The following is a 13918-nucleotide window of genomic DNA, read 5'->3' as shown; positions in this document are numbered from 1 at the left end:
ATACTTTCGAACTTGCTGAAAACCTAACACATCTATTTCTTCAGTTCCATTTATTTCAGCTGCAGGGTTATCAATCTGAAACTTTGAATTCTGTTTCTGTCTTCATGATGTTGCCTGACCTGTTGAGTATTTGCAGCATTTTCAATTTGTATTCCAGATTTCCACATGCTATTTTCTTCTCATTTAATCTTCCTTTTTCCAGCCACTGCACAAAATTTAGCTTTTTGAAATTGCTCCATTCCAGCAATCATCAGGGTAGGAAACCAACAATATTATGATAATGATGATATACTAGTAATATTCAAGTCAAGCAGCATCTGTGGAGGGAAGATGAAAGTTTGAGGAAAAACAAGTGCAATTTACTGTTTGTCTGCTTATAGAAGGCAGTATGGTGCAGGGCTTAGAGGGAGGAAAGAAACAAAACAAAAAGATCTGCGATCGGGAGGAAAGCAAGGTATTGGATGTCAAAAAAATTCTACTGATGCAAAGCAAAATTATATCGTAATAAGACAAGAATTTTTTTTTAAAAGAATGAGTGCAGAGAAATTGCAAATTGCAGCCATGTTACCATAAGCAGCACCTTGCTGTTTTAAAATTTATGAGGGAAAAGTTTATGATCTGAAATGGTTGGGCACTATGTCAACTCCAGAAATTGTAAACATCAAATCAAAGATAATGTGTTATTCCTCAATTTTCTGTTGAACTTCATTGAAATTCATTTGGTGTCTGAGGACAGAATGATGAGAGTAGGATAGAGAATGTGTTTCGAGACCAAGTGGAGTTGTTCAGCATAGGGATCAGACTGCATTAGATATCGCTGTTACGGAGGAGATTGCATTGTGAGCAGTGACTATAATATACTAAATTGGAAATGAGTCCAAGTAATTCGCTGTTTCACCAAAAAGAAATGTTTGGGATTGCATTATGGGATTGGAGGAGGTGAACTAAAAGTTGTTTACTGTCTTGTATTTATGGGCATGTGCTGTGGGTATAGGGGATGATTGAAAATTTAGATCGGTGCCTCTCTGAGGGAACTTCAGGCTATAACTTTGGAACTGAATCGAGTAAATTTGTTTTTTCTCTTGAGCTTTAATTTCCTATCTTGTTTTGACAGGGTATATGTCAAAGGTTCTGAGGAATTATACGGAGCATGCCTGTGATGGAGAATATATTTCTCTGCGATGCCCTCATAGAACAACTATCAGTATCCAGTCTTCATTTTATGGCAGAAGGGCACCTAGTCACCAGATGTGCCCATCTCGCTACCCTCAAACTTTCAAAGACCTTGAAATGGAAGACTTGTCCTGTTCAGCTATTACATCCTTGCAGGTAAAATCCAGACTTAATTTATGAAATGATGGGAGAAATTCTTGTTTATGTTGTGCATCCCTTCTCAAAATATCTTTTTCTTTTTCTATTAATGTCTGGTTACTTCTTAGTATGAGAGCAGTTGTGAAATCCAAACTGAACCCTGCATACATTGTCTAATTGTGCCTTACAACTTGTATGAGTCAGCAATTGCTCTGCATATTAGTACAGTGATGTGTGGTCCAGTTAATGGTTCTTTTAAGGGGTGCTAGAAAGCACTCTAACTTGTTTTTTTGTGGGACCAAGGGGAACAGGTTATCTCTTTTTATGGGGTGACAAAACTATTGCCAGCTCATGCATGTGAGAATCCTTTCTCTCACTCTCAGATTTTGTCTGTAAGCCTGTTCCATCTAAAACTTACATTCAAGTTTTATTTCTCAAATTTTCTGTGGTTTCAAGGCTACAAATATCATTTTGGGTCCAAAGTGGCATCCACTCCACTTGTGTGCTGAGTGCTATTTTGGTGAGAGCATTCGTGTTCTGAGTTTGCTGAGTAGGCAGACTGCCCTCTAAATGACAGCACAATTTTGATTTGTTGTGGTTCTGTTCGCCGAGCTGGGAATTTGTGTTGCAGACGTTTTGTCCCCTGTCTAGGTGACATCCTCAGTGCTTGGGGGCCTCCTGTGAAGCGCTTCTGTGTTGTTTCCTCCAGCATTTGTAGCTGTTTGTCTCTGCCGCTTCTGGTTGTCAGCTGTCCGCTGCAGTGGCTGGTATATTGGGTCTAGGTCAATATGTTTGTTGATAGAATCTGTGGATGAGTGCCATGCCTCTAGGAATTCCCTGGCTGTTCTCTGTTTGGCTTGCCCTATAATATCTGGAGGTGTCTGGATTACACCTCTTTCCACCCTATTTCTTGCAAAAATGCCATCCCGTATTCCCAATTCCTCTGCCTCCGCCGTATCTGCTCCCAGGAGGACCAGTTCCACCATAGAACACACCAGATGGCCTCCTTCTTTAGAGACCGCAATTTCCCTTCCCACGTGGTTAAAAATACCCTCCAACGCATCTCGTCCACATCCCGCACCTCCGCCCTCAGACACCACCCCTCCAACCGTAACAAGGACAGAATGCCCCTGGTGCTCACCTTCTACCCTACAAACCTTTGCATAAACCAAATCATCCGCCGACATTTCCGCCACCTCCAAAAAGACCCCGCCACCAGGGATATATTTCCTTCCCCACCCCTTTCTGCCTTCCGCAAAGACCGTTCCCTCCGTGACTACCTGGTCAGGTCCACGCACCCCTACAACCCATCCCCCCATTCTGGCACTTCCCCTGCCACCGCAGGAACTGTAAAACCTGTGCCCACACCTCCTCCCTCACCTCTATCTAAGGCCCTAAAGGAGCCTTCCACATCCATCAAAGTTTTACCTGCACATCCACCAATATCATTTATTATATCCTTTGCTCCCGATGCGGTCTCCTCTACATTGGGGAGACTGGGCACCTCCTAGCAGAGCGCTTTAGGGAACATCTCCGGGAACCCGCACCAATCAACCACACTGCCCCGTGGCCCAACATTTCAACTCCCCCTCCCACTCTGCCGAGGATGTGGAGGTCCTGGGCCTCCTTCACTGCCACTCCCTCACCACCAGACGCCTCGGAACACTTCAACCCCAGGGCATCAATGTGGACTTCAACAGTTTCCTCATTTCCCCTTCCCCCACCTCATCCTAATTCCTAACTTCCAGCTCATCACTGTCCCCATGACTTGTCCGGACTTGTCCTACCTGCCTGTCTCCTTTTCCACCTATCCTCTCCATCCTCTCCACCTTCATCCCCTCCCCCACTCACCCATTGTACTCTATGCTACTTTCTCCCCACCCCCACCCTCTCTAGCTTATCTCTCCACGCTTCAGGCTCACTGCCTTTATTCCTGATGAAGGGCTTTTGCCCGAAACGTCGATTTCGCTGCACTTTGGATGCTGCCTGAACTGCTGTGCTCTTCAAGCACCACTAATCCAGAATCTGGTTTCCAGCATCTGCAGTCATTGTTTTTACCTTGTCCTATAATAGTAGTGTTGTTCCAGTCGATCTCATGTTGCTTGTCATCTGCGTGTATGGCTACTAAGGATAGCTGGACGTGTCGTTTCGTGGCTAGTTGGTGTTCATGGATACGGATCGTTAGCTGTCTTCCTGTTTGCCCTATGTAGTGTTTTGTGCAGTCCTTGCATGGGATTTTTGTACACTACATTGGTTTTGCTCATGCTGGGTATTGGCTCCTTTGTCCTGGTGAGTTGTTGTCTGAGAGTGGCTGTTGGTTTGTGTGCTGTTATGAGTCCTAGTGGTCGTAGTAGTCTGGCTGTCAGTTCAGAAATGTTCTTGATGTATGGTAGTGTGGCTAATCCTTTGGGTTGTGGCATGTCCTCATTCTGTTGTCTTTCCCTTCGGCATCTGCTGATGAAATTGTGGGGGTATCCGTTTTTGGCAAATACATTGTATAGGTGTTCTTCTTCCTCTTTTTGCAGTTGTGGTGTACTGCAGTGTGTTGTGGCCCTTTTGAACAGTGTCTTGATGCAACTTCTTTTGTGTGTTGGGGTGGTTGCTTTCGTAGTTCAGGACTTGGTCTGTGTGTGTGGCTTTGTGGTGAATTCTCCGTTCGGTGTTCTCTGTACCATCACGTCTAGGAATGGGAGTTGGTTGTCCTTTTCTTTCTCTCTAGTGAATCTGATTCCTGTGAGTGTGGCGTTGATGATCTGGTGTGTGTTTTCTATTTCTGTGTTTTTAATGATTACAAAGGTGTCATCTACATATCTGACCCAGAGTTTGGGTTGAATTTGTGGTAAGACTGTTTATTCCAACCTTTGCATTACAACTTCTGCTACGAATCCAGAGATGGGTGAGCCCATTGATGTGCCGTTGATTTGTTCATATATTTGGTTGTTGAATGTGAACCAAATTCACAGGTCCAGTAGTTTGAGTATGCCGTCTTTGTTGATAGGTTCACCGTCCTGTTATCTGTTCTGTATGTCCAGCAGGTTGGCTATTGTTTCTCTGTCTAGGGTTTTGTCGATAGAGGTGAACAGTGCCGTTACATCGAATGAGACCATAGTTTCTTCCATGTCTATGTGTATATTTCTGATTATGTCCAAGAATTCCTGTGTTGACTGTATAGAGTGGATCTGCTGATGAGGTGTTTCAGTTTCTGTTGTAGTTCTTTAGCCAGTTTGTGTGATAGTGTCCCTGATGCAGCGGACAGCTGGAACTGACAACCGGAAGTGGCAGAGACAAACCACTATAAATGCCGGAGGAAACAATATAGAAGTGCTTCACAGGAGGCCCCCAAGCACTGAGGATGTCACCTAGACAGAGAACGAAATGTCTGCAACACAAATTCCCAGCTTGGCGAACAGAACCACAACAATGAGCAACCGAGCTACAAATCTTCTCACAAACTTTGAATTTTGATTTGATGCCAAATCTGCTATTTTTGAGACTCCTTCTCTAGCTTTCATCATCTCTCAAGTGGCACAGTGAACATACATTGGACAGCTGGGAGGACTTGCACTAGACTTTTTATTCTTTCTAAGGATGTAAGTTTCTCTACCTTAGCCACCACTTCCTGTCCGTCCCATGAGAATATGATATTGACCCATCTTCTTGAACTGCTACATTCCGTGTGGTACAACTACTAATTCAGAGCTGTAAGTCAGGATTCCCACAATTTTGACCGAGTGACTGTGAATGAATGGTGATGTAGTGAAAATACTATGTGGCTTAGGGGAACTAGCAGGTGGCAGTTCTCTGCTGTATCTGCTGCCTTCTTTCTTCTCAGTTGCTAGTTTGAGAATTGTTGTTGAAGGAATCTTGATGTGTAACTGCAGTGTATCTCTTCTATATAATAAATGCTGTGCACCACTTTGCAATGGTGGTGGAGGGAATGAATATTTAAGATTGCTAAAAGCAGACTAGAAGATGAAGCTTTTTGTCTTGCAATCATCAGAATTAGTACACTAAAAATAGACTTGGATGAAAGAGATTATTTTCTACAGAATGAGAAAAAAGAGCTCATTGAAAGGACCATACTTGACATGGAGATGCAGCAAAACAGTTAACTATCAATTGTAATTTGCAGATCAGACAGTCAGCTTCTGATTGATCAGGGCTTTGCCATGAAGTTATAGCAGAGTTTGGCTGTGATCATGACTCCTTTTTCTTTTGTTTGAAAGAGGTGCAATATATGTACAAATTCCTGTTGTGTACTTGAGATAATGTCCTGAATATTTATAGCTTCTAGCATGTACAAATATATTATACTGTGGGCTCAGGTAATGATCATAAATTGGTTTATATTGTAATTCCTAGCACAATTTGGATTATTTAATACATTTCCTTTAGGAGAATCACATCTAATTGTCGATTCAAGTCTTGAAAGCATGGGCTGGTTGAGCACAATTATCAATCTGTCATCTGCAATTGGTCAACAGGATGTATTGTCTAAAACATCTGCCAGTCACTGTATGGCCTACATACATACATGGCATCAAGTCAGCACTGAAACTCTTATATTACATTGCTCATTTGTGTACAAGGAAGTATGTGTTTTAGACTTGATGGCAGTATTTTGTTTGTGGAGAAATCTATTTGTGGATTTACTGTATTTTAAAAGCATGAGACAGCTAGCTACACATGTACAAATCTTTGGGACACTTGCTCGCTCCCAGGGTAATCTGAGGAATAGGTACTCCTCAAGGCCAAAAATAGTGTATGTAGGCTGTTTCATGGATTTTCTCAATATGCATCAAGTGATGATTTGGTCATGGCATCTGTTATCAAGCAGGACAGTGTTTTGATATTTCACTTTTTCAGTGTCAAATGTACATGGTGAGCAGGTGGCTTGGCTTCTATTCATGAGGTTGCCAATAAGATGGATTTTGTAGCACATGGTTCTGTAGGAATCTCAATGTCATTTATAGGAATAAACGTTGCATAAGAAGGGAGAAAAAAATTGTTTTAATAACACAACAATGCAAAGAGGAAATGCAGGAAGGGATAAAATAAAAATATATCCAGGTTGCAAAGTTCAATTATTTTGATTCTCGAACATTTGGGGTCCAAATCAGTAGCTGCAGTGAGATGCCATTTGGTTGAGGTTTTAGTACATTCATTTGAAGCACCCAGAGTAGGTTTACTATGATGTCAATCACTGTGTAATTATGACTTGATACCAGTTGGCGTACGCTGGACCTCAACCATCTACCAGTGTCCTCTCCTGTACAGCACACAGCTGTATATGCATTCAGTAGTCGATGGACTCCCCACCAGCACCACTTAATGAAATCTGTTGATGCATCCCAAATGCTATGTGCATTTTGAATAAATTGTGTTTTGTTGAGCTAAATAATAAACAGAATGAAGCTCTTTTTTACGTTTTATTTTGTAGGTATCCATGAACCCATTTAATTTCACTGTCAACATCATTACTCTGCATGCTTTACTCCAAATTAATCAATGAAACCGTTATTAGAGGAAATGCATAAAAGTCAGCTTTTATATCTGGAGGTGTACGTATCAACAGCTACACAGGCACTCAAACTGGGGAGTTGATTATGTAGTGATAATGTCACTGATTTTATAATCTAGAGGCCCAGAGTGATGCTATGGGTTCAAATTTCACTTGGTGTCTGGTGAAATTTAAATTCAGTAAGTGCAATTGAAAGCTGTCACTGTACTAGTGGTCTTGAAAGTGCCACTGATAGTTGTAAAAAAAAATAATTTTTCCACTAACGTTCTTTAGGGAAGGAATCTGCCATTCCTACTGGGTCTGGTGTCCATGTGAATCCCCAGGCACAAGACAACATGATTGACTTGTAATTGCCCTTTGAAATGCCCTAACAAGCCAGTCAGAAATTAGAGAATTGCAGTAAATGCTAGTTTAGTTAACAATGCTCACAGCCCATGAAAGAATAAATAATTAAAAATAAAGGCCAATGAGCAAACAGATTTTTAAGAGAAATTGTAAAGAGAGAACTTTGTAAATATGTGTTGTGTAATACATGGCTAGTGATACAATCAGCGATATATTAATCTAATTCTCAAAAAAAAAATCCAAGGTATGTTTGCCTTGCCTAAAACATAAGTTGCACAGTATTTTTTTTCAGATTTTAAATCATGTTTGTAATGATTTGCTGCAGCAAGACATCCAATTTTTAAAATGTGTTATGGAGTAATTCTTTAATACTAAACTCTCCACCTTTCCAATGCTTCACAGTAAAAGAGTTGGCAACATCTAACTCCCGTTCTGAAGATAGAACAAAATAGATGTGATTAGTGCCTTACCAGAGGCAATAAGCTTATAACATGTTCTGGATAAAGCTCATTAGTATTGTGCCAAGGGCTTACATTCAACTGTTGATAAAAGATGTCAGGAAGAAAAAGTAGGATGAAGCATAACACTTTGAGTCTGGGACAAATAAAAATCCTCAGGGAATGCAACTCTGAAGAGTATCCCTCATCGTTAAATGCAGGCCAGTCCAGACAAGATGACCAAAAGACTGATCCTTCAAGCATAACTTAAAAATGCAACACCCACCATAGATTATCAAAAATAAACTTCCTCTTTATCTTCTGCTTAAGAGTTCTGTGTTCATCCTGTCGGCAGAGATTATCCTTTAGGACTAATATATTAAAAACCAAAGATTACATTGTAAAAACTATGCAGGTTTGCTGAGATCCTTGCCATAAAGTTACTTTTGAAAATTATATAGTAATATTCCTCTAAAGACTATGTCCCAAAAAGATGGCATGATATTTGTGCAGAAGGGAAAGGAGTTACCGAGGATTTTACCCCATGCAATATTTAAACATTCCACTGAAAGGAAGCCCTGGGTGCATTTTGCACTCCATCCCCCATGTAGGAGGAAGGTCTGCTCGAGTTCCAAGCTACTCCAGGAATTCTGCCTTTATGTTCTTGAAAGACCTCAAGCACCAAAGTAGGAATATGATGACAATTTAAGTCCACTGAGGTTTTTAAAAAGGTTCTAAGCTTTGTCTGAACTAAACTAGTTGATTTCAGAGGCGATCTCTAGGCTAAGTTATTCTTTCTGAAGGTGAAGGTTCCAATTGTTGTTTTTCTTTAGACCTATTGGGCTTATTGGGACCCAAGGTAGGGAGACAGTGGGCTTGTATGCAGATTTGGAAAGTGCTGCTAATGCGTCCTTGCAGATGTTAGCAACTTTCCCTGGCTTTGTAAATAATGCCATCTTTGAGGATTTAGAACAGCCTGCATTAAGGGTTTGAGAATGGAGGGGATGGTGGTAGTGGTATCAATTCTGTCGAACTTTCGCAGGCAGAAAAGTCAGAAATCTTTTTCAAAATCTCTGTAGCGATTGTGTGAAGTTTCATTTTGTTGTTATCTCTGCAAATGCAATACTTAATCTTATTAATAGGAACACTTGGTTTGAGGGATGGTGGAGGAGGGAGGGGTTCAGATTTGTGAGATACTGGTTCTGGGGAAGGTGGGACTAATACAAATTGGATGGTTTACACCTGAACCAGGCTGGAACTAATGTCCTTCGGGGAGTTTTTGCTACTGCTTTTGGGGACTTTTTAAACCAATGTGGCAGGGGGCTGGGAACCAGAAGAGAAGACTAGTAGACAGTGAGGTGGAAACTACAGACTGCAAGAATCATGAAGTTAGCATTACTAAGAGGGTGAGTAGGCAGAGACCAGACAAATGCAAAAGAACTGGCACCCTGCAGTGCATATACTTTAATGCAAGGAGTGTAGTGGGTAAGGCAGATGAACTTAGGGCTTGGATTGGTGCCTGGGAATATAACGTTATTGCGATCACAGAGACTTGGTTGAAGGAAGGGCGTGATTGTCAACTAAATGTTCCAGGATATAGATACTTCAGACTGGATAGGGAGGGAAGTAAAAGGTGGGGAGGACTTGCATTGCTGGTCAGAGATGATATCACGGCTGTGCTAAAGGAGGACACTATGGAGGGCTTGAGCAGTGAAGCATTATGGGTAGAGCGCTGAGAAATAAGAAGGGTGCAGTTACATTGTTGGGGTTGTTCGACTGGCCTCCCAACAGTGAGTGACAGGTAGAAGAACAAATAGGAAAACAGATTATGGAAAAATGTAGAGGCAACAGAGTGGTGGTGTTAAAAGATTTTAATTTTCCCAACATTGACTGGGATACACTTAGTGTCAGACGTCTGGATGGGGCAAAATTTGTAAGTAGCATCCAGGAAAGTTTTCTAGAGCAGTATGTCAATAGTCCGATGAGGGAAGGGGCCATACTGGACCTAGTGTTGGGGAATGAGCCGGGCCAGGTGATAGAAGTACAGTAGAGGTTTTTTTTGGGAACAGTGACCACAATTCTGTAAGTTTTAGAATAATTGTAGACAAAAATGAGCGTGGCCCTAAGGGAAGAGTACTAAACTGGGCCAAGGCCAATTATATAAAAATTAGATAGGAGCTGGGAAATGTGGATTGGGAGCAGCTATTTGAAGTGAAGTTTGCATTTGATATGTGGGAGGCTTTCAAAGATAGTGCAGGATGGGCATGTCCCTTTGAAAATAAGGGATAGGAAAGACAAGATTCATGAACCGTGGATGAGGAGAAATCGTGCGACTAGCCAACAGGAAAAGGGAATTGAACATAAGGTCCAGGCAGCTAAGAACAGAATGGGCCTTGGAGGAATATCGGGAGAGTACGACCAATCTTAAAACGAGGAATCAAGTGGGATAAAAGGGGTCATGAAATAGCTTTAGCGAGCAGAATTAAAGAGAATCCCAAAGCCTTTTATTTATAAGATGCAAGAAGGTAACAAGAGAAAGGGTTAGTCCATTAAAGGATCAAGAAGGAAGGTTGTGTGTTGAACCTGAATGATTACTTTGCATCAGTGTTCACTGAGGAGAGGGGCATGATGAATGTTGAGGTTAGAGATGTAAGTTTGTTTACCCTGGATCACATTGACATTAGGAGGAAAGATATGTTGGGTAGGCTTAAGGATATTAAGGTGGACAAATCCTCAGGAGTGGATGGGATCTATCCCAGGTTGCTGAGGGAGGCAAGAGAGGAAATAGCTGGGGCCCTGTCAGATATCTCTGTTGCAATCTTAAACACAGGTGAAGTGCTATAGGACTGGAGGGTTGCTCATGTTGTCTCCCTATACAAAAAAGGGTGGTAGGGATATTCCAGGTAATTACAGACCAGTGAGCCTGATGTCAGTGGTGGCAAAGTTTCTGACAAAGGTACTGAGGGATAAAATCTGTTTGTGATATACATAAATGATCTGAAAGAGGGCATTGGTCTGATCAGTATGTTTGCAGATGACTCGAAGATGGGTGGAATAGCAGAAAGCATAGGGGACTGTCAAAGAATACAGGAGAATATAGTTAGACTGGAGAGTTGGGCGGAGAAGTGGCAGATGGAGATTGATCCAGGCAAATGTGATCAATCAAGGTGATGCATTTTGGGAAGCCTAATTCTAGAGCGAACTATGCTGTAAACGGAAGAGCCTTGGGAAAAGTTGATGAGCAGAGAGATCTGGGAGATCAGGTCTATTGTACCCTGAAGGTGGCTACAAAGGCATGTGGTATGCTTTCCTTTATCAGATGGGGTATTGAATGTAAAAGCTGGCAGGTCATGTGAAAATTGTACAAGACTTTGGTTAGGCCGCATTTAGAATACTGTGTCCAGTTCAGGGTTGCCACAGTACCAAAAGGATGTGGACACTACGGAGAGGGTGCAGAGGTTTACAAGGATGTTGCCTGGTATGGAAGGTGCTAGCTATGAAAAGAGGTTGAGTTAAGTTAGGATTGTTTTCATTAGGAGATTGAGGGGGACCTGATTGAGGTCAACAAAATCATGAAGGGTATGGACAGGGTGGATAGAGACAAACTTTTTCCCAAGGTGAGGGATTCAATAACGAGAGATCACTCATTGAAGATGAGAGGTGAAAGGTTAAAGGGGATACACATGGAAAGTACTTTGCACAGAGGGTAGTAGGTGCCTGGAGTGCGTTGCCAGCAGAAGTAGTAGAGGCAAGCACAGTAGATTTGTTTTAAGATGCGTCTGGACAGATGCATGAGTAGCTGGGGAGGAGAGGGATACAGATCCTTAGGAACTGGGTGGTAGGTTTAGACAGTGGATTTGAATCAGCTCAGCATGGAGGGCCTAAGGGCCTGTTCCTGGGCTGTAAAGTTCCTTTGTTCTCTTTGTTGTAAAACAACAATACCTGATAATTCATGACCTTTTAGTCGAAAGCATTAAAATGATTGTCTCAGATATTCTAAACAGGTGTTTGGATTACTGAAAGACTATGTACAGAAGCTGAATTTATATTTGTTTTAACAGATTGGAGAATACTTTGTTATTTCTGTGTTCAGTAGAGCAAAGTCCTGCTATATCCATTAAAAGTGGTGATAGTGGATTTTCTACAGTCACTCTAGCCAGTGTAATGAAAACAATTGATAAAGGAGTAGAAATGTAAAGTGCTGATTGATATAAATTGAACCTCACGAGATAAAGACATTCTTTGGCCATTTCTGTCTTATGTTCTTAATCATGGATTTGTGCAGTCAAGCATGATTCTGTGGTAATCAAAGTGAAGGTTTTATTTGTTTTTGTTTTACTGAACAAGGAAGTGACACAATTTGAAGAAACCTCTCAAGTTTGACAATAATATTTTACTCAGCCAGCTTGTTCCTAGCTGCAGGCAGTGCACATCAATTTAATGCCTTGTCTGTCAGTGATAATCCATGCTGTCAGGTCCAGACTGCAGATCAAGTGTAGGAATGCCTAGCATTCATCACTTTTATTTTGGCTAACAACACTTCACACCATCTGCATAGAGAAGATAATCTGTATGAAATATTGGGAAGCTTTTTTGTTTAAATCCCTTGGGGCTAATATTAAATATTAGTTGATACCCTGTGGCATTATACATAATGGGAAGAATTTAATGGCCTCCCTTTGTTGCAAGTTTGGTTGGAGTCATTTAATAGGGAGGAGAGTGGTGGGTGCTTTCTTCTCTCCACCCTAAGTTAAGTCAGGTGATGGAAGGCCCTTCCTGTAGTGTTACTGATTGATGATCTTCAGTGGAGATTTAATAAATGCTACACTGGGAGCATGACAAGGCAGCAGCAAAGGAGCAGGAGAATCGACGTTTCGGGCATAAGCCCTTCTTCAGGGCTTCTTTCCTGAAGAAGGGCTTATGCCCAAAACGTTGATTCTCCTGCTCCTTTGATGCTGCCTGACCTGCTGTGCTTTTCCAGCAACACATTTTTCAGCTCTGATCTCCAGTATCTGCAGTCCTCAATTTCTCCTGGGAGAATGACAAGAAAATGATTTGGTATCCAGTCCAGGGGTACTTTGTTCAGAGGCACTTTGTAAAGGAAGGCCTGACCTGTTGAGAGGTATCACAACACTTGCTGCCAGCCCAGTTACCCCATAACCTTCTTCCTGTAGTGATCTGTCTCCTGTCATTACTCAACCATGGCCTGGGAACCAGCAACTGGTTGGACAGTGATTTATTGACAACGCCTGGAAAATGGGACCTCTTCTGGGATCCTTGAACCCAGGGAAGGCCCACGACTGCACAGTAAGCCTTAGTTTCATCTAATTTGGTGAGACTTTCCAAAGAGAGATGACATAGGTCTCTGCCATGAAATCCAATGCGTGAATCAGGTAATATGATCACTTTTTCTAACTGATCTAATTCTTTGTGTTGCCTTTCCTCTATCTGTCTTCTTTTGTTTTTTTCCCCCTATTTATATCGTCTTCTTTCTCCTGAAGATCTTAAGTTTTTCATAATGGTGTGTGATTAGAATCTCTTGCCATCAGCCAGCTTCTTCATGCTCTGTTTTACCCTCCCCTTCTTTCTGATCTATGTTTCTCCGACAGGAAATCAAAACAGAATGAGGATAGATGTTAAAACTTGCCCTGTTCTCACTCTGTATCTGTCTCATGAGTCTTGGCAATGAGCATTTCTGTTATCCAGTAGCAAAAATTATTGATTACTTTTCCAACAGTCAGCAAAACATAGGCATATAATTAGTTGGCTTAGAAATTCAATTGATTTTTTTATCGACATGCTAATATCAATGTGTCTACTTCTACCCCTTATGTCATTTTCATCCTCTGTCTTTGACTTTAATCTTCCTGTTTTTTTCTTTTCCTTGCCTAAATTAATTTTCTGAACTTCACAAAATTGGGTTAAAAAAACTACAAAGAGTGTGTTTACATTGCACAACTCACATAGTCTCTTTTTTTCTTAAAACATACACTGTGAAAAATTTAAAGTAGACAATGGAAATTGCTTGAAAAAAGCTATCGAGCAAAAATGCTACAAAATAAAGTAAATATGACTGACACCAATGACTGGTAATTAAACTTAATGAAATTTGATGCTTACCCTCAACCCCAAATCACCCACTCCTCCTGCCTCTGGCATTTCTGAAACCTTTCTACTTTTATCTCCACCAGACACCCCCCATGAACTTGATACCGAGCCTATTTCTCAGAGATATTGCAACATTAATGAGGCGTTGTAAACATAAAACTCAACTTGGTGAATGTATGTGTGGATGTTATTGAGG

General features: G+C 41.4%; 1 protein-coding gene across 7 annotated transcripts in view; it reads left to right on the top strand.

Annotated features, from left to right (window-relative positions):
• LOC132806371 (protein eva-1 homolog A-like) overlaps positions 1 to 13918 on the top strand; it is a 399357-nt gene that overhangs the window by 203590 nt on the left and 181849 nt on the right. For all 7 annotated transcript variants that reach the window (XM_060821240.1, XM_060821244.1, XM_060821237.1 and 4 more), the window contains one exon: positions 1115 to 1329. In XM_060821240.1, the coding sequence (XP_060677223.1) occupies positions 1120 to 1329 (210 nt within the window). In that variant the 5' untranslated portion in view covers positions 1115 to 1119. The remainder of the gene's footprint in view (positions 1 to 1114; positions 1330 to 13918) is intronic.

Source organism: Hemiscyllium ocellatum, chromosome 3 (assembly GCF_020745735.1).
Source record: "Hemiscyllium ocellatum isolate sHemOce1 chromosome 3, sHemOce1.pat.X.cur, whole genome shotgun sequence".
Lineage (NCBI taxonomy): Eukaryota > Metazoa > Chordata > Chondrichthyes > Orectolobiformes > Hemiscylliidae > Hemiscyllium > Hemiscyllium ocellatum.
The sequence above is the reverse complement of the archived record's forward strand: the minus strand, read 5'-3'. Positions and strand labels throughout refer to the sequence as shown.